The 20,713-nt window shown below is 38.0% G+C and overlaps 2 protein-coding genes across 3 annotated transcripts in view; both read left to right on the top strand.

Moving 5' to 3' along the window:
• The first annotated feature begins 277 nt into the window (after positions 1–277).
• LOC134670931 (NEDD4 family-interacting protein 1-like) lies at positions 278–12,923 on the top strand. Of its 2 annotated transcripts, XR_010099142.1 has the most exons (7): positions 278–462; positions 570–669; positions 1,714–1,850; positions 2,675–2,813; positions 4,462–4,647; positions 5,877–12,621; positions 12,755–12,923. XR_010099142.1 is itself a non-coding variant. In XM_063528765.1 (6 exons), exons 1-6 carry the CDS (start codon positions 442–444, stop codon positions 5,978–5,980), a joined length of 687 nt encoding a protein of 228 aa, XP_063384835.1. In that variant the 5' UTR covers positions 278–441; the 3' UTR covers positions 5,981–12,923. The 2 variants fall into 2 exon arrangements, 1 of the variants encoding a protein (XP_063384835.1); XM_063528765.1 differs by having other exon boundaries at positions 5,877–12,923.
• A 1,151-nt stretch (positions 12,924–14,074) lies between these two features.
• The window catches only part of LOC134670938 (multidrug resistance protein homolog 49-like), a 73,097-nt gene continuing 66,458 nt past the window's right edge, over positions 14,075–20,713 (top strand). Inside the window, exon 1 of the mRNA XM_063528772.1 lies at positions 14,075–14,224. The gene's annotated coding sequence lies outside the window, so the exon portion shown is untranslated. The remainder of the gene's footprint in view (positions 14,225–20,713) is intronic.

Genomic DNA, 20,713 nt, shown 5'->3' with positions numbered 1-20,713 from the left:
TTGTGGTAGCAACACGAAAACAATATTGACATTTTGCTTTGCACGTTCTAAAACTTCTTACTACTTTACTGGAACAAAGATTTCTAAATAAATAGAAGCATTTAATAATAAAATATATTTAAAAAAATATGTATATTATGTTATGACGATCAAATTAAAATGAATTTACTTTGCCTTCAATCTTCATAATATTAGATCTTTTTGAAAACTAATTATGCTAAAACTTTTACCGTGTTGAAAATTTTTCTGAGTTGCAATTTGAACGGCACTTCTCTGAGTACACAGAGTACATTGAGGTGTTTGGCCGATTATTTTACGTCGTTTTGTGATTGATTAAAATATTAAAGTCCTTCAACTACTAAAATAATTCAGACAAATCTACTTTTAAATGTACTTGTTCGAAATATTGTTCTAGTTTTACAGTAATTACCAATTTGCCGCATGTACGACGATAACAAAATGGTACGTGAACATTGGTGACGATTGTAATTGTCTGATTGTGTGTACTAGTTTATTTATGTAACTTATTATCGTGCATTATGTGACGTGAAATGGTTAATATTTTACAGAACCATCCTCAAGGGGATAATATATGCCCGCCGGCGCATTTAAGAGTCATATTACCAGCGTCAATAGACTCCAATATGCAACCACATTTCATCGATATGAGTAAGTATTTACAAATTTGTTTTATGTTTTTCTTATCAGTGTTTTAGTACTTGAGTTGATAATGCTTGTAATAGATTTTTCACGAGATACGTTTAAGATATGCATTAGATATGAATCACTGTGTTTAGTAAACATTGTCCCTTTCATGATGGAGCACAATTCAATTCTCCAGACAGTAGCATAAAATAAAACAACGTTTAGTAGATTTACGTTCAAAAAGCGACCTTGTGCCTGTTTATTAAGGTTGTAAATCAGATGGAGTTATGGCTTGAGAAAAAATATTGGTTTACTTTACATAACATCATCATTTCAAGTTGAAGATAACTAAACTTAAGGGCTCCAAGGTTGGGCACTTTTATCTGTTGTACAGTCGCCATCAGATATATCAGAACAGCCGAGGTGCTAAAAAATATGTGTACACTTACTCTAACACCTTGACAATATAGGCGTGATTAGATGTTTGTGAGCGCCTTGACTGCTCCGATATATCCAATGGCGACTGTACAGTAGCCCCACTTGTCCCCATACCACAATACTAGTTGTATAGAAAAGTGGATACTTATGTTAGGGCACCGACCCATCATCTACACAAGTACACAGTTATAAGAGCTATATTGACTATAAAGTTTATAAAGTGTAGATAAACACATCTGGTTGATGTAACTGGTGACCAAAGAGCTGGTGGCTTCTTCTCTTCTTCCTTGTTGTATCCTCATGGCTGAGGGACATGACAAATGTGGACACTTTTCACCAGTACTCTCTAAGCCGCTCTGTCTCGGGGCCAGTGCGTGCTAGCCTGCAATGTGGCGTTTGTCACATTATTCTGTTCGTCCAATGCATTGCCATATGTCCACCCCTACACTTCCTTGCCATGCAGCCAGTAATAAGGTGCTTTTCCAGGCTATCTGGCCCTGTCCTGCTCAGAGGGCCGAAGAAACCAAGTACACGTTGGGAACTGGTGGCTACTCTTGCCAATCTGGTGGTATCCTCACTGGAGCTCATTACCTTCCACCGGCCTTTCCATTTAGAGTATGCTTATTTCAGACAACACACAAGACATACCGCCGCCGCAGGCCGATTTCTCGGCCCCGCCGCCATACGATGTCGCCGCCAACTCCAAGTTGCCCACTTATGAGGAGGTGCAGAGAGAGAAGCAGATGGAAGGGGAAGGGTTACCACAGGTATGAATTACTGATACAGGTATGAATTACCGATGATTGACTGACATTCAACCTTATTTCCAAGACATAAGACCCACCTGTGTTTGGTTAAGAGTGTTTCTGTTTCAACAATAGTGGGTATTACTGCAATGTTCTGCCGCCAGAGTGCAGCACTAAGCTAGCTAGTAAACCATAGAGTAACATATACATACTGTGTAGGGAATGCAAATCGGTTATTTTTTGTATGGAAATAACCGCGGTTTCGGTTATTAACCGATTATTTCCATACAAAAAATAACCGAAAATAACCGATTTGCATTCCCTAATACTGTGCCTTAAACTGTTTTTTGACAAGTTTTCACAGACAATAAAATATGACATTGATGCATCAAGGCAGTTTTTTAACAAGGGCCTACCGGGAAACGCGAAAACAGAAATTATCTGCCTCTTTAAATGTCAAAAAAGACATCTAAGGGTGGTATAAGACATCTTAAGCAAAATATGAGACGCAAATACATATTGTACAGATGGAATACCGTCCTTATGTAGATGTCGCTATAAGGGGCCACCCCTACGTCATGTAATTTATTTAAAACAAAGTTTTGTACGGAACACTAAAAATTACTCTCCCATAGAAAATGGACCAGCCAAAATGTATGAAACAGCCAAATTTGGTTGTAGGTACAGTAAAAGTTGCTCAGTATAATTCCAAACCCTGATAACGGGAATGCACTTATTTTTTTTAGCCACCCTGTATATGGCATTGTTTGTTGAATTCCCTTGTTTAAAATACTATCCCCATTAAGTCTTGAATTAAGAATAAAGAACTTTATATTGTTTCACAGATCCAGGGCCCCCTACCGCCCCCCCTCCCTACGTTCGCGGCGTTCGTCACAGTGGAGCCTACAGAGGGCACCGGTGAACAGCTGGACCCAGAGAACAGCCTGCTTGGCACTGATGTCATGTTCCTCACTTCGTTCTTCGGTGAGTCAGCTATTCGTTTATTTTCCCATAGGAAGAGTGTAAGGGTAACAGAATGGTCAGGTCCAAGGGGAAACGGACGAGGAAAACCTCAAAAACGATGGGCAGACGACATCATACAACTAGCTGGAAAGAACTAGATGGAAACAGAAAAAACAGAGAGAAATGGAAGGGTAAAGAGGAGGCTTTCATCCAGCAGGGATCAGTGCAATCAAAAGCGCAACCAATGGAACATAAAATATTGTTAAGCACTGAGCAAATAAAGCTATAATAATAATAGGAAGAGTGTAACAACTTTTGTTTAAGTACTAACCCCCTTATTCATCAACGTTTACTAAAGTTGATAAGCCGATAAATCCAATAATAATCGTTTGCCCCTTTCCGACGTATCGGTATGATGGAAAGGGACAAACGATTATTATCGGCTTGTTAACTTTAGTAAACATTTATGAATAAGGGGGTTAGACTCTGGCTGTGGTTAATGTTATTAGTCACAATTTAGTAAAGTAGTTAAAGGTGTAAAATGTAGACTTGTGTACGTCAGCTGCCGCTGCGTTGGTGGGTTGAAAGTTGAAACACCAACACGTAGAAAAATGATGGCTCAACAGTCAAATGTGACGTTCTACGGAAAAAGGTACCTTATGGCGGCTGGCGCTTACGTCACATAGCGCCGCAATAATACTGGAGCGGCGTTAATAATAGCGTAAGCACCAACCGCCATAAGGTACCTTAACCCGTGGGACGTCACAAATATTTGTTTTCGTGCGTTTTTACGTTCGTAAAGCTAGTGATTTTAGTTAAAAAAATATGGCGCAGCGCGTTGGCGTTTTTAGCTATTTTGTAAATCTGTAGTAACGTAAAGTAAAACGAACTACGATTGAAAGAAAAGGTGAGTTCATATTTTCTGTTCGTATTATACCCATGCTATGTTCTATTTGTATGAAACCGATTGTATAAACAAACTTTTAGTTTATACTAACAACTGTTACTTTTACTAATCTCATCCTTTAAATAGTCAAGAAACTACACATTCTTCAAGAATATCAACCCTAATGTAATCACTCATAAGGTTGGAAATAAATTATACATACATATAATCTATTTCCCGGAGGGGTAGGCAGAGACCACGGATTTCCAAATAAAATAAATAAATGGTTAGTAAAATAAATAAATATATAAATTATAATGGTTAGTTTTGGCGAATGTTTCTCAAACCACTTAAAACAATATTGCTGGTAAATTGGCAATGTAACGTGCAAATATTCGTGTCAAGAACAATATGTGGGAGACCGAGCTTTCCTCGGAAAACATATAAAAACTCAAAAATTAGAGGTAATACGTAGCTAGATCGATTTTTCGCCCCCGAAAATATAGCAAATTTAATCGAAATCATTAGAGCCGTTTCAAGAATTGCTCGTTTAAAGGTATTAGATTAAATTCAATGTTTTTTCAACGTTTTTTAAAAATAACTTGTGTTTAGATTTTTATGCGAATTTTGTTACCAATGTTAAATCGTGACAAGGAACATCAAATACAATAATGATGAAATAGCAAGTCTAAAGACTACAATGTTTTAATTATTTGCTCGTTTTACGGGCTTCGGTATATAGAGCATAACGAGGGTATTAAAAATATCTTTTTTTTATTTCAGTGGCATTCCTATTCAACTGGATCGGTTTCCTACTGCTGATGTGCTTCTGCCACACGGTGGCGTCCCGCTACGGCGCGCTGGCCGGCTTCGGGCTGTCGCTGGCCAAGTGGACGCTGATCGTGAAACACTCCACCGAGCTCGCCAGCCACGAGAACTCTTGGCTGTGGTGGCTCATCATGGCCTTCGGTAAGATATGGTGATGTTCTGAGGTGTCCCGCTACGGCGCGCTGGCCGGCTTCGGGCTGTCCCTGGCCAAGTGGACGCTGATCGTGAAACATTCCACCGAGCTCGCCAGCCACGAGAACTCTTGGCTGTGGTGGCTCATCATGGCCTTCGGTAAGATAGATAGACAGACAGAAAGTGCACAGGCAAACATTCCGAATATACTGACATATTCTAATAACCTTCGGGCAATTTTGGCTGTTGGTAAACGCAGGGATTTGAAGCTTGCGCTCTGCTTCCCGCTTCCGAAGGTTCGCTTATTAACCTCGTATGGCCCACCATACAAAGTTTCCCTCTTTTTAATTTGAACCTTGTTGTATAGGAGATTAGGGTGGCTTTCGTTTATTTTAGAAAATAATGAAACAAAACAAATGCTACCTTATGTAGTTTCTGAAAGGTTTAAATTAGATTGAAACAGAGTGTACATTGTAATGCACATTGGGCCTTACGAGGTTAAGACGATAGGCACAGTAAGATTTTCGTGCTTTTGGCCCTTGGGGACAGCGTGGAGAGCGCGTTTCAGTTGTGACGCCTCGGCCCTACACGGAGCTCGATTTCGGCCTTAGCAATCGCTCCTGTGTTGGATAGAAAAAGTTGACGCCGGCGCCACAAAAAATGTTAACAGCGTCATGATTTTTTATTTACGATTATTACTATTAAAGTTCTGTAAGGTGTAAATATTTAATAAATAGATATATAAAAGTAATATTGGGGGACATCTTACACAGATGAACATAGCCCCAAACTAAGCAAAGCTTGTACTGTGGGTGCTAGGCGACGATATAGATACTTATACAGGTTGACTCATTTAGATCGGTCAGTATGGGGAAATCCGAAACTATAATAAGGTTTGGCGTTCAAAAGATTAAATGTATGAATGCAGTTTATCTTGTTACTAAAATCGGTAACATGGGTCCTAGGAAGAGATCGTCGTATGTCTTAAGGGGCCCACTGATTAACAGTCCGCCGGACGGTATCGGCCTGTCAGTTGTTCGGAACTGTCAAAACTTTGTTCTAACCGACAGGCCGATACCGTCCGGTGGACTGTTAATCAGTGGGGCCCCTTATAGTTTCAGATTTTCCCATACTGACCGATCTAAATGGGCCACCCTGTATTATATAAAATACATACTTATATACATAGTATGGACCTTAGTTACCTACAAATAAATGTTTTTTTTTATTATTCCCAGGTATCCTAATCTGCGTGCGCGCCATCATCCAATACCTGAACATTAAACGCGGCTGGCGTCTACTCTCCGGCACGGCTCAAGAACGTCTCCTGTTCTTCTACTGATCTCCTTCGCACCCGCTTACGACTACATATGCGAGAGGGAGACGACTATGGTTAGTTAGCCTTTACTAGGCTGTTATGGTTAGCGTCGACTCTGGAACAGAGCAATCTCCACTTCTACTGATCGCTCACATCCGCTTACCACTACATGCGAGAAAGAGACGGATATTAACCAACCTCCGCACTTTTATTATAGATCTTTTCATGTGCGGAAGGGAGACGGTTATAGTTCTTGCTGTTTGGACTACATCTAACTAGAGTAAGGGCGTTTTTTCCTCTTTTATTATTCCACGCACCTACTATGCGGGAGAGAGACGGCTGTACATTGTTTTGTTGGTTCCTTGGAGTGTGCATGAGAAGAAAATTTAGAAAAAATGTCGCAGTAGGTTTGTTCTACAAGCGTTCCCTTTCACGCCCACTGACGTCTGTATGTACGGAAAAGAGATAGGTATATGACTGGATGCACTCTTTTTTCACACGGTGTGAGTAATCTTTTAGCGTACTCTCTCGCACCTGCTAAATTATTCATCTTCGGAAACAAGACGGCTATAACCATAGCTATGGTTAATATACCTCAATTTGTGTTAAATATTTTTCATAATGTCAATATCGAGAGGATAATGGTAATTATGTTTGTACGAAGAAGTCGTCCACTTTTCTCTTAATAACGAAATCATTGTCAATAAAGATTGCCCGTCAATAAATATTGATCAATAAATATTGATCAATAAATATGGTTCAATCTTCGTGCTATTGTTGTAATGTAGGCCAGTATGTAAAATGAACCAAGGATGTATGTACAAATTGAGTGTTTTCAATTTTGAACTCTATTGCGGTAAGGCTAAGGTGTGGTTTAACTGTGAATATATGTCTATACACTTACGTCACTTTGACAAAAATACGTTGTTGATATGCATCACAATTCTATGGTAAGTTAGAAAAGGATAGCTATATCTTGATGTTTCGATCTCGATTTGTGTATTCCGAATGATAAATGAGCAGTCTAATAAAACATGGTCTTCTCTTCCCAGAGTGACACAGGCCTACGTCACACTAACATGGCCGCTATATATAGCGCTATCGCATATTATCATATAGCGCTGTCGCATATTATCATATAGCGCTGTCGCATGATGACGTAGGCTTGTGTCAGTCAGGTGACCTAGAAAAGACGGGAAGAGAGTACCAGGCGGAGTATATTATTATACCATGATAAATGAGTAAAAATAATGTATGCAAAGTTTTTCCCCCTTATAAAACTTTATGTGCCTGATTTAGTTGAATTATGTTTTAGCCCTTTCTGCGAAATACATAAGTCAAAATGACGGATAAAGACAAAAGATTATTAGCTAATTCAGGCAAGTAACGCGTTTATGAACAACGTCATTTATATTTAATTACACAAACGGGTCTACCGCGATATGATTTCATTGGTTTTTAACGTCTGAATTAAAGGTAAATACAATGATAATATATCGCGGTTAGGGTTGCCATATGGAAGAATTAAATGTCCTGATAAAAATCCGGACATCACCCTAAAAATCCGGACATTTCTTGTAGCAGAGATTTGGCATAGCTTGAAAGACGCCCCAGCGGAGCGCTGCTCCCCGTGGTGTACTGTATCGTGGATCTACTTTTCCCTTTCCCTTCGCCCGATCCCGTAGCCCCCTCCCCTGGCGCGCATTTTATTTTTATAAGGTCATTCCTAAAAATCCGGACAAATGCCAAGTCCGGCCGCAATCCGGACAAAGGGTCAAAAATCCGGACATGTCCGGTCAAATCCGGACGTATGGCAACCCTAATCGCGGTAGACCCGTTTGTGTAATTTAATATGTGTACAAAACGCGAGTTTTATAACGTCATTTATCTCTACGAAATGATTAATACCTCTTAGTCTAATCTCTTGAATTATTTTTTTTGCGACATAATTACAAATACATTTTCATTCCATTTAACATCTTTGATAGAAAATATAAAACCCCAAGTGTAGAGTCGCCATGTGATATATCTGAGCAGACAAGGTATTCACAAATATCTGAATTCTCTCTAGAATTATAATAACAAAACTTTCGTGAGACACATACAAATTATAGTTATTTGTTTTACAAGCGGGCAAAGTTGTTGTTTAACCGCTTGTGCTAATATTGATACCCGAGCAAGCGAAAGATTCCAAAATTGAACCACTCGCTGCGCTCGTGGTTCGAAAAATGAAATCTTGAGCGGCGTGAGGGTTTCAAAGCACGAGGGTTGAACAAAATTTGCCCCCGAGTGAAACACAAAATTTTTCACCACACCAACCCGAAGCAAATGTTATAAAAATGTTATGTATGTATGTTTTTATGTTATGTATGTGTAAAATATCAAACAAAATCAAACCAAATCATATCCAAATGAATGTTATTAAATATTTATCATCATTTAAAAGTCAAATCTACCAGCAAACATAAGAAAACAATTCAAATTTTGCATTTGATTACTTTGCCTCACATGTGAATAAAATGCAACTTTGCTATCAGTTTTTGAAGTGCAAAGTAAGCCTTTCCGAGCTGGTGTGGTGAAAAATATATTAAGAACGGGTCACTCACATATTCTAAGTCGAAAAACGTTCGACATGATTCACTCCGTACTGAGGAGTGTCTTTAATGTCAAGACTTTAGTTGCATGTTTAGATATTTTTAACACTTTGGCCGCCCCGATATATGCGATTGTATGAATAGTTAAGACATTTCCTTTCACTTCAATAAATATATCTACTTCTTAATATTATAAATCGCTTGCGTTTTTTGTCGATACAAGCAATTACTTATAAGAGAGTTATTTTTATATTGCAAAACATGTTTTTGCTGGCACCGGGTTTTTACTGTTTATAACATTTAGCTTATTCCGTCATTATGGGTGTTTCCCACATCCTATTTTTGTGGTGATAGAACTGTAAAAATAAAATAAAAAACTATAATAGCTTTATAAATAATAAGTATCGAACTAATTGGCTGGTTTCAAATGATTGCGTCTACAGACTACGTCAATCGCTTACTGGTCTGGTCAACTTTTTCAAATTGGACAAGCATTTTTATGAAATGTACAGTCACCTGCAATAATATGTTACTCTTCGAAGGCCGCAAAAATATGTGACACGCTCTTATGGGGCTATTCATAAATTACGTCATTTCAAATTAGGGGGGGGGGGTCTGGACATCAGATGACGGTTAGCATGAAGTAGGAGGAAATGGGGTCATTTGAAGCATGATTTTTGGATGATTATAGGGGGGGGGGGGGGGGGTCAAAAATCGATGACGTAATTTATGGACAGCCCCTATGACACTACAAATAAGACCGTGTCAGATATTTTTGCTGCCAGCGTTGTGTAACATATTATTGCAGGTGACTATAATGTTGTAATACAGCGACATCTGTCGATGAAAGTTGAGACTAACTATACTTCGTTTTTTTTTAGCATTAGAAATTAGGTAAACAATCTTGATGTGTCTTTTAATTGAAAAACACATTTTAAAAATAAATTACGGCAAATATGTAACAATTACGAATCTAATACGATCATTTATATTCTTCTGCTTTCATAAGTAATAGTTATTGATTTTTATAAAGCGTTTTTCAATTAAAAGACATGCCAAGATCGCTTACCTTCTTTGAAGTTCTTTCTAATGCTAAAAAAACGAACTATAGAAGATTTTTTCAGGATGATATGCTAAACCGTTTTTTTACGAAAAGTATTGTAGGTATATATTTATTGGCTATTATTTAAATATAATGTCTATCATCAAAAATTCGTGTCCTACCTTTGTTTCGGTTGTTTTATTTTATTTATTCTGTATAATAATATAAAGATTTAATAAAAAGACATTGAATGTTTTAGTAAATTCTGTTGTTGATATTTTAAAAATCCAGTTTAGAATTGGGTTGCTCTTAGTACTAATGAAACTCAAGTAACGCTAACGTTTTAAACTAAGCACCAAAACTTGCTAGATTGTCAATAGGGTCATTGCGTCAGTTTACCGTCCAGGGCCTGTTTCCGTCCACTTGGCGTAGTTGCTACAGAATTGCGTATGATTTGAATATATGTCTATATATTCAAATGATACCCAATTCTTTGTAGCAACTACACACTACAGAGGAATCCGCTTATAATGACATCGAAGGGAAGTGACAAACACGTCATACTAAGCGGATGTCATATAAAACATACTTGTACAACTTCTTATTTTTGTTGTTTTCCAAATTAATCTCAAATTCCTTTATGAGAAATGAGTTTTCAAAACTAAATAACTTACACGCCACGAACGCACCAAACGTCCTCGAAGGGAAAGATGTGATGACGGCCACGAAAACCAGCGAATTTGTCAGTATAACCGGACATAATTTCATGGAAATTGGATTTTTAGGTCATAGTAAGCGGTTTGTCACTATAAGCGAAGTCATCTTATCCGAATTTGTCACAAAGAATTTTATATGAAAACCAAACTTCGCACAGTAATTACGTCATAGTAAGCGGTTGGTCAGTATAAGCGGATTCTACTGTACTACTACTTTGCTACAGAATTGCGTATGATTTGAATATAAGGCTATATATTCAAATGATACTCAATTCTGTACCAACTACGTCAAATGGACGGAAACGGGCACTGGACGGCAAAGTGACGCAATGAGCCAATGACCCTATTACCTAGGCCACATACTGGACGAGTGGTATGTAGTGATCCAAAAGACTCGAGCCCTGGTAGCTCTTGTTTTAGGGCTCACCTCATCTCTTGACGCCTAAAAGTAAAAGCCTAATATTTTACTAATTAAATAGAAAAGGCTTTTAGCCTTTTAGGCGTCAAAAGATGAGGCGAGCCCTAAAAAAAAGCTAACAGGGCTCGAGATTTTTGGATCACTAGTGGTATGGGAGGTAGTGACGGAAGTATGCAGGGCAGTATGGTGGCCGACGGCGAGTGACCACACTACGTCTCTGCCTACTTCCCTCGCTACTTCCCAAGCCACATCGGGTATGTGACCTAGGCCAAAGATAATAGAGTGTATAGAGGCGGATTGCCAAAGTAAATTATGTAGCCACTAACTGCCATCTTTCGACAGAAGATTAAAACTAAACGCCATTTGACTTTGATCCTTATTCTTTCACTGATATGTGTTAACGTGTTAAATATTATTAACGCCATCTACTCGACTCTAGGCCAAAGGTATGGTGCAATCTTTTCGAGCGATGGCGCCATAACATTCAGCCTACTCTCGAGTAGATGGCGGTAATATTCATATTTAACAAGTTAGCACATATCAGTGAAAAATAAGGAGCAAAGTCAAATGGCGTTCCAACAGTTTTAATCGTCTGTCGAAAGATGGCAGTAAATGTACTGTAGCTACATAATTTACCATGACAGTAACTCTCTATATCAAACTCTCTTTGCCTAGGTATATGAGTTTTAAATTCAATATTTTTAGTGCAATAATGTCTAGTTCACTATATAATATAAATATTGCTTATGTAAATGTAAGTTAAGATTTATTTAGTTTTAGAATAAAAGGGTGAAAACAATTTATTTTTAAACGAATTATATTATTATTTAATTCAGTTTAGAATAATATGTGACTACAAAAGCTCCTAAGAATATCTGACATAATTATCATGTAATAAAATACTTTGTGCTCAGATATTATTGTAAAAAATATAGCTAAATGAAAATGTAAATTGGCATTATAGATATTACTATTTTATTTAAGATTTGCAATATGGATTCGCACTGCAAAGCACTGTTAAGATTCTATACACTAGTTTGGGCGAATAAGTCTTTTCACACACTTACAGCGAGCTACAAAAGTGTATGGCCACTTTGTGAATGAATTATATTCATAATGTATCCATGCAATTTAGCAGTACGCTGTACATTTACACCCTGTGTATTTGTGTAGGTACAGTCAGTAAAACTATTAACATGCATGTTTGCACATTTTGTATTCAGGAGTTCTAATTCTAAGCAGTTTTGCTGATAGTACGTCCACACTATGCGTTTTCGTCCACAACTTTGGTCTTCAGCTTTTAATTTATAAAGCGGACTGGTGTGGACGTACCTTATATCTTGGGAGTGCGTTGCAGTGAATCCAGTGTTCATTTTTATTAATGAATTAGCTTATAAAATACTTAGACCAGTTCCCATGTGTTGAACTGAGATACTAAAGTAATAAAGTAGTTATTCGCAAAGCTTATTGTAACAACATCTCAGAAATGTAACTTGTACCATAAATACCAAACCCCCAGTAAACATGCTCATAATTGCCAGAAAAGAAAAATAAACACAAAAATTGGTGTGGTACTATACAGTACCACACAAAAATTGTGATCCCGAGTTCCACAACCGAAGAAATGGCGACACATGGCGTTATATTTAGACCGTAGCTATGCAGAAAACGACCATATTATTTTTTTACCAATGCAGAAAGCGACCAAATTCACTGAGTTATGGTGTAAGTGACTTTGACAAAAATAAAAAGTTGGTCGCATTCTACAGAACTATGGTCGTTTTGTGTTGATTGAATTATCAAACGTCATCTTTTGACAACTAGATTTACCTACCGGATAATATATAAAGCGCCATTTATATCAGCTGTCAAATTCGAATATGTGACGTTCCACGGTAAAAGGTACCTTATGGCGGCTGGCGCTTACGTCGCATAGCGCCGCAATAATATTGGAGCGGCGTTAATAATAGCATAAGCGCCAACCGCCATAAGGTACCTTTATGCGTGAGACGTCACATATATTTAAAGCCAGCTCGGCTTTAGTGTCTCAGTTCGCACACAATTTTACCATGAAATATTTGATGTCAATTTGTGGATAGCGTAGTTCGAAGCTCTTGTACATATTCCTCTCTGTGACACGCTTCGTTTTGTATTGTTGCAGTGTTGGTATCCACTTTGAATAAAACGGTTTATTTGATTATTTTGTTTCTCTTTCCCTCTCTTTATGCCGCGGCCACACTAACGGGAAACGCCGCTGGTTATTACGATAACTGACACTTTTCATACGGTCACACTGCATGGGATTATCGCGATAATCAACAGTGTTTCCCGTTAGTGTGGCCCCGGCTTTACAATGGTAGGGGCCGAAGCAAAGAATATAATACTCACTAGAAGTCGGATTGGGTAATCCAAAGAATCGACGACTTAACAAAAGCGACTGTCGTCGGTATGAGCAGTGGGGAGACACTCCTGACTTCGGTCGAACTCGGCTCCGCTCGGCTCGGCATTGCTTCGAGCAATTATTAGGGTTGGCACCACTTGATTTCCTTGCGTGCACGACCACAGATAAGATAATCACTTGAATTTTGACAACCCTAAACAGCCGAAAGGGATAGCATGATTCGACCCTGAATCGCTGTCAAACTTCGGGTTTGTAGGAAGTGTCCTTTCTGTACGGTAGTACTATTATTTTTTCTGTGGTATGAGGCCGTTGGACTGGAGCCGACTGGACGCAAGCAGCGCGCTTCATTTTCATACATTTCATTCTTTCGTTCATACATTTTGGTCGCGAGTGCAATGTAAGAGCGGTTTCGCACTACGTCCGATCCGAGCCCGTGAAAATATGGTCCGTAGTAGCCGTAGAACTATTTCTATGGTAAGTTACGCACCGCACACGTTGAATGACGGAAAGAAATCGGATGACGGAGATCGGATCTAGTGCGTAACTTACCATAGAAATAGTTCTACGCTTCTACGGCTACTACGGACCATATTTTCACGGGTTCGGATCGGATTCGGACGTAGTGCGAAACCGGTCTAAGAAGGAAGGAACTCTCCAAATTTATCTGTAAATGAAAAAAAACACTACTTTTTATTCGTTGCAATGTCTTTTTCGCCAAGAGAAATAACGTATCGATATTTTGACCAAAATTCATGTATTTAACATGTCGTTATTTAGGTATTTGAACAGAAGCTAACTTTTTTATAGCGATCATTTCAGACATTCACTATACCAAAAATGGTTTTTCAAGCCACCTTTTCTTCAACCACGGAACCTTCACAGTGCACAATAACTGCATACTGCAGTGTACTGCCGCCGACCGTGCCAAAACACCCTCAGTCCGTTGCCAACAACTGTCCGAGGTTGTCGCGGTTGCCTGGCGGTTGTCCCCGCGCTTTAGCGGGCCGTTCGAAAACACGTCCTTATGACGAAGGTGGACGATTGTGTAAATACGTGTTACAAGTGTTATCTGGATAATAATTTCTATAGAATATTAGGTAAGTAGGTAAAATAAGTATATACTTTGTAATTTATCTGGGAGACCGAGCTTTGATCGGAAAACATATAAAAACTCGAAAATGCGCGTTTTCCCAGAGATAAGACGTAGCTAGATCGCTTTAACGCCCAACCCCCATAATAGCAAATTTCATCGAAATCGTTAGAGCTTTTTCAGAGATCCCCGAAATATAATAGGATATAATATCTGGGAGACCGAGCTTTGATCAGGAAACAGAAAAACTCTTTTCGCCTTATCGCCGATTTATCGCCCTAGAAAATCCCCATATAGCAAATTTGATCGAAATCGTTAAAGCCGTTTCCGAGATCTATAATATTTATAAATAAACAAGAATTGCTCGGTTAACCCTTTACCAGGCGGACAGTTCAAAAATGACAATCGAATGTACTGACATTCGATTGTCATTTTTGAACCTATTTTCTATCAGTAAGACTGCTTACTGATAGAAAACTTACTGATAGAAAATAGAACACATGTTCGAAGTACCCGTATGTGGGAAATATATATCCCTTAGCCTGGTAAAGGGTTAAAGGTATTAGATATGGTCATTGTCAATGTCAAGTATATGGTGACGGTTCACTAATTAGTATGAAAAAATTAGTTCCAATGAAATTCCGCAACATGGCGCGTCATCATATACCTATTACTGCCCAGGCATTACAATAGTTAAATAATGATTTATGTAGGCATTGGCTGCCCATATAACCATTCCAGTCGCAGAATCATCAAAGTGGTAACTAAATGTCAGATGTGTCGTAACAGAGTCCACACAATGTGTCTAGAATTGTTTCGAAACAAAGTGTCGTCGCCGTGTGTACACTTTTCCGTAACAAGGTGTCGACACATTTGTGTGCACTTTGCGTGCGGTTTGCGACTAAATCTGACAGCAAATTTGTGACAGCAAATGTCAATATAAAATACCTCTTGAAAACCAAGGTTTGTCAAACTACTATTAGTGTCTCGTGTGCTCGTAATTCTAGTAAGTCATCATGGGCGATGCGAATGATAAAAATCGACCAAAACCATATAAACACCCAACACCCGTCAACCTTTTACAGCAAACTTTTTAAAGAAATGCAATACGCTACTAGGTCAGGCAACGAATGCTTCCATATATTGAATAGTTTTTGAGATATCCGCTCTTGAAACTTTATTTAGGGCTCTCAATTTTATCTTGATCTCTACATCAGTGAAGGTGCTAGGCCGTGTTCCACAAAATTTAAAAACAATTTTTTTAGGGTTCCGTACCTCAAAAGGAAAAAATGGAACCCTTATAGGATCACTCGTGCGTCTGTATGTCTGTCCGTCTGTCACAGCCTATTTCCCCGGAAACTACTGGACCAATTAAGTTGAAATTTGGTACATATATGTAAATTAGGGACCCAAAGACGGACATATAACGTAAACAAATTGATTTTATACCCAAAAAATGACCATTGCCCCCCCCCTTTATCTCCGAAACTACTAGGTCTTAAATTTTGAAAAAAATACACAAAATAGTCCTTTACCTATCACGATTATTAGGAGGACAGGAAAACCTATTAGAAATGTGCAGCCAAGCGCGAGGCGGACTTAATGTACGGAACCCTTAATACGCGAGTCCGGCTCGCACTTGGCCGGTATTTTTTAAACTCCTCTTGACGCTTAACCACTGAACCGATTTCGTTGAAATTTGGTATAGAAATAGTTTGCGTCCCGGAACAGGACATAGGATAGATCTTATAACCAAAATCATCTTTTGAAGGTGTGAAAAGTGGCGTGAAAATTTGTACGGACAATCAATAACCGCTGAACCGATTTATACGAAATTTGGGATGGTCTACAATTCTACATCTTTGATTTAGTTGAAAATGATAAAAAACATGACTTCAAACCTAAACTTAAACAGTAAGTATTAACTTCAAGAATTCAATTCTGAATTTCCCCCTGCACCACATTTCACACCTTTAAAGGATGATTTTTGAGATAACTTATTATGTCCTGTCTCGGGACTCAAAATATATGTGTACCTTTAAATTAAAACTGTTCAGCAGTTTAAGCGTGAAGAGGAGTTTAAAAGAAAGTATTTTAATAAGTTTATTTTTTTTTACTTCGGAATGGTGTCAATGTGATACCATAACTAAATTTGGTACTGTGAATTTATACGAAAACGATACCAAACATGGCCTCGTACCTAGCTTTACTGATGTAGAAGTCATGATAAAATTGAGAGTCCTAAATTCTTATTACTTGGCCTAACTTGTGTAGAAGGAAAAGGAAAAATAAAAGTCCTCGGCAGGAATATAAGACACAAATATAATTTTTAGAGTTACTATTTCAACCATCAAACATAAACATACCTTGATTATATTATTCTAGTGAGATACGCATATATAAACAAAAACATTAAAAAAATTACAAGGTCGAAATGTCACGGAGCTTGTGTGAGTTACATGTGAAAAATAAAAACTTTTATGACAAGAAAATCTGGACACAATTTAAGAATCATCCAATTGCGTCGAGGAATCATCAGTATTTTTGCTTGTTTCATTACCTCCTTGCTTCTTTTTTTGTCCTTTGTATTCTGTAGCAATTGGTTAGATCTGAAAATAAAGATAACTTGCGTCGTCACGGATGTCGATTTATAGGTTTTAGGGAGTGCAGTATTCGAAAATGATGACCATTTTATAATCCAAGATGGCGGCTACGCATGTTGTCATAAAAGTCGTCATGAATATTGTTTTATAGGTTTTAGGGCGTGACAGGTCCAACAATAGGGTATATTACTGCAATGTTCTGCCGCCAGAGTGCAGCACTCCCGAATCAGTAAATTCATAGACTAACTTATACATACTGTGCCTTAAACTGTTTTTTGACAAGTTTTCAAAGACAATAAAATATGACATTGATGCATCAAGGCGGTTTGTTAACAAGTGCCTACCGGTAAACGCGAAAATCGAAATTTAGTTATCCGCCTCTTTATCGCTCGAATATGCGAGAGTGATAGAGAGGCAGAAACCGAACCCTCGATTGTCGTGTTTCACGATAGGCGATATGTGAGTGACGTAGTGACGCATGTTTGTTTACTGTATGTGTACTACTAGTGCCACCTACGCAGAGCTTTGTCTAATATTCCCTATTGTCTACATCACTGTGATTGAAGTCACAGGCCTCCATGGGCTACGGTAATCTCTTACCATCAGACGGGCGGTGTGGTTGTTTGCCACCAACATGTTAATTAAAAAAAAACTCCACTATATCGCCAGTTAATAAGTACTTATTTTGCGAAGCTAATGACATTTGTCACAAGAAATACGACAATTGTCACGAAATTCCGACACAGAACTCAAGAATTACCGAAAGTTCTTTGAAATCTTGTGACAATTTCCATCATTATCATCATAAACATCGCAAAAGAAATACCTGTTTTTGCCGATATAATAAAGTTTTTAAAAATAATACAATGATGGTGATAAACAGGAATACAGCCCGCCCGATGGTAAGCGATAACCGTAGCCCATGGATGCCTGTGACGTCAGCAACAATGAGACTTGTCGAAATGTCGCACCTGTCACGTTACGTCACATTGTCACGCCAGGGAGTACATCTGAAAATTGTGTGTTCCCATTTGTCCCCATCCCGAAAAGGTGGGAAAAAATGGGAAATATTTACATGAAAATCTTATTCCATCTATTCCCTACGGAGATAAATGGGAATACATCCGAAAATTGTGTGTTCCCATTTGTCCCCACCCCGATAAGGTGGAAAAAATGGGAAAGATTTACATGCAAATCCTATTCCATCTGTTCCCTGCGAGGATAAATGGGATTACATCCGAAAATTGTGTGTTCCCATTTGTCCCCACCCCGATAAGGTGGGAAAAAATGGGAAATATTTACATGCAAATACTATTCCATCTGTTCCCTGCGGAGATAAATGGGAATACATCCGAAAATTGTGTGTTCCCATTTGTCCCCACCCCGAAAAGGTGGGAAAATTGGGAAATATTTACATGCAAATCCTATTCCATCTGTTCCCTAGGGGTATAAATGGGAATACATCTGAAAATTGTGTGTTCCCATTTGTTCCCACCCCGATAAGGTGGAAAAATGGGAAATATTTACATGCAAATCTTATTCCATCTGTTCCCTGCGAGGATAAATGATAAATGGGATTACATCCGAAAATTGTGTGTTCCCATTTGTCCCCACCCCGATAAGGGGGGGGAAAAATGCGAAATATTTACATGCAAATCCTATTCCATCTGTTCCCTACGGGTATAAATGGGAATACATCCGAAAATTGTGTGTTCCCATTTGTCCCCACCCCGAAAAGGTGGGAAAATTGGGAAATATTTACATGCAAATCCTATTCCATCTGTTCCCTACGGGGATAAATGGGAATACATCTGAAAATTGTGTGTTCCCATTTGTCCCCACCCCGATAAGGGGGGGAAAAATGGGAAATATTTACTTTCAAATACTATTCCATCTGTTCCCTGCGGGAATAAATGGGAATACATCCAAAAATTGTGTGTTCCCATTTGTCCCCGCCCCGAAAAGGTGGGAAATATTTACATGCAAATCCTATTCCATTTACGTACAAAAATGTCCCCCTGTCAACTTTCAATCGAGATTTAATCGATAATTTATTCGATTAATATTCAGATTAATGCAATTTCAATCTATGTTAGGTCGACTAAATTAATCGCGATTAAAATATGAGTATTAACTTTTTTTATTCCACGGCATGGCTCTTACACTTTGAGAATATCTGAAAACGAATGAACACAAGGAGCCATTTTGCAAATCCAGTAACTTTGTTATTACTTTTGACAGCGCGTGTCATGTGTCAACACAGAGTCGACACAAAGTCGAAACATTTGCGACTACTTTGTGACTGCAATATTTCTCAGCCTTAAACCATATTTATACATCATAATTAACAAGTTTCGTAGTATGTAAAGCGTTATTTCTGTTATTTAAGTATAGTATACGCATCGAAGTACTAAAAATGCATCAAATAATATAGTTATGAACACAGGCACTGAGAAGTAAACAATTTCATTTCCGGCTAAACTAAAACAATGTGGTGGCGCGTTGATTATATTACACTTAGTTTATCAAATCACTCGAGCAGTTTAATTCCCCATAATAATTTAAGTCCTATTGTAATATAAATGCAAACAATATATAATTACGTCTTGTAATCCGTTTTAGAGATGGCGTATTAATGTCACTTATTTTTATTTAAGCATTTTTCCATCTGACAGTTTCCATTTGACAGGAACAAAATGAACGAATGAACGAATGATTTTGGCATAAAGTAGTCGCAAACCCGAAACAATGTGTGCACACGGCGACCACACTTTATGTCACTTTGTGTCATGTGTCGACCCTTCCCCATTTCTGGTAACTGTGTCGACACGGCGACGACTCTGTGACTGGAATTGTGACCGAAACAGACGGTGTCGACACAAGATGTGTCAACACCGCGTCGTAACGGCGACTAGAAATGGTTGTATGGGTGCGTATCAAATTGTTAAATTATCAATAGATACGCGTACCGTGTGTATTTTATTTTGATCGTAACTACTCGTATTTAAGTGTTTATTTATTATTATTGTATATATATAATATTCTATTCGACTATACATAATACGAGTAATTATACTGGCAAATAAAGATCTCTATTCTTGTTCTTCGGGTTCTTCCTCGGATTATTATGTTGCCGCAGTTCATGCAGCCTGGGGTCCGCTTGACAACTAATCCCAAGAATGGGCGTAGGCACTAGTTTAAGTCTTTTCACCACACCAGCTCGGAAAGAATTACTTTGCACTTCAAAAACGAATAGCAAAGTTGCATTTTATACACATGTGAGGCAAAGTAATCAAATGCAAATTTTGAGTTGTTTTCTTATGTTTGCTGGTAGATTTTAAATGATGATTTTGGATGATAAATATTTAATAACATTCATTTTGATTTGATTTTGTTTGATATTTTACATTTAATATTTTCTTCGGGTTGGTGTGGCAAAAAATTTTGTGTTTCACTCGGGGGCAAATTTTGTTTAACCCTCGTGCTTTGAAACCCTCGCAACGCTCAAGATTCCATTTCGAACCACTCGCTACGCTCGTGGTTCAATTTTGGAATCTTTCGCTTGCTCGGGTATCAATATTAGCACGAGCGGTTAAACAACAGCTTTGCCCCCTTGTAAAACAAATAACTATAGTTTAAATAAAGATTTCATTATTATCTAAAATTGATCTAAACTAAACATGCAGAAAACGGAATATAATTTATATAATTATTTTTTATCTTTATTGGGTACTTATTATGCATACCTATTTAAGTACATGTATTGTGTGTATGATAAGTAGGTACTTACCTATTACATATAATTTTAATAAAGCATATTGGGGTTATACGGATATTTATTTCAGTAAAAATATTATATAACATGCATATTATAAACTAACTTAACAAGGCCT

The sequence above is a fragment of the Cydia fagiglandana genome, chromosome 14, assembly GCF_963556715.1.
Source record: "Cydia fagiglandana chromosome 14, ilCydFagi1.1, whole genome shotgun sequence".
Classification (NCBI taxonomy): domain Eukaryota; kingdom Metazoa; phylum Arthropoda; class Insecta; order Lepidoptera; family Tortricidae; genus Cydia; species Cydia fagiglandana.
Note: the sequence above shows the minus strand (reverse complement) of the source record. Positions and strands in the feature narration are given on the sequence as shown.

What these genes read in the sequence shown, in the direction of transcription:
- LOC134670931 (XM_063528765.1), top strand. Translation starts at nt 442, where the DNA reads ATGTACGACGATAACAAAATG. An exon ending in ACCACATTTCATCGATATGA is followed by an intron (nt 670 to 1,713) that starts GTAAGTATTTAC and finishes TGCTTATTTCAG; the next exon opens with ACAACACACAAGACATACCG. An exon ending in GTTCCTCACTTCGTTCTTCG is followed by an intron (nt 2,814 to 4,461) that starts GTGAGTCAGCTA and finishes TTTTTATTTCAG; the next exon opens with TGGCATTCCTATTCAACTGG.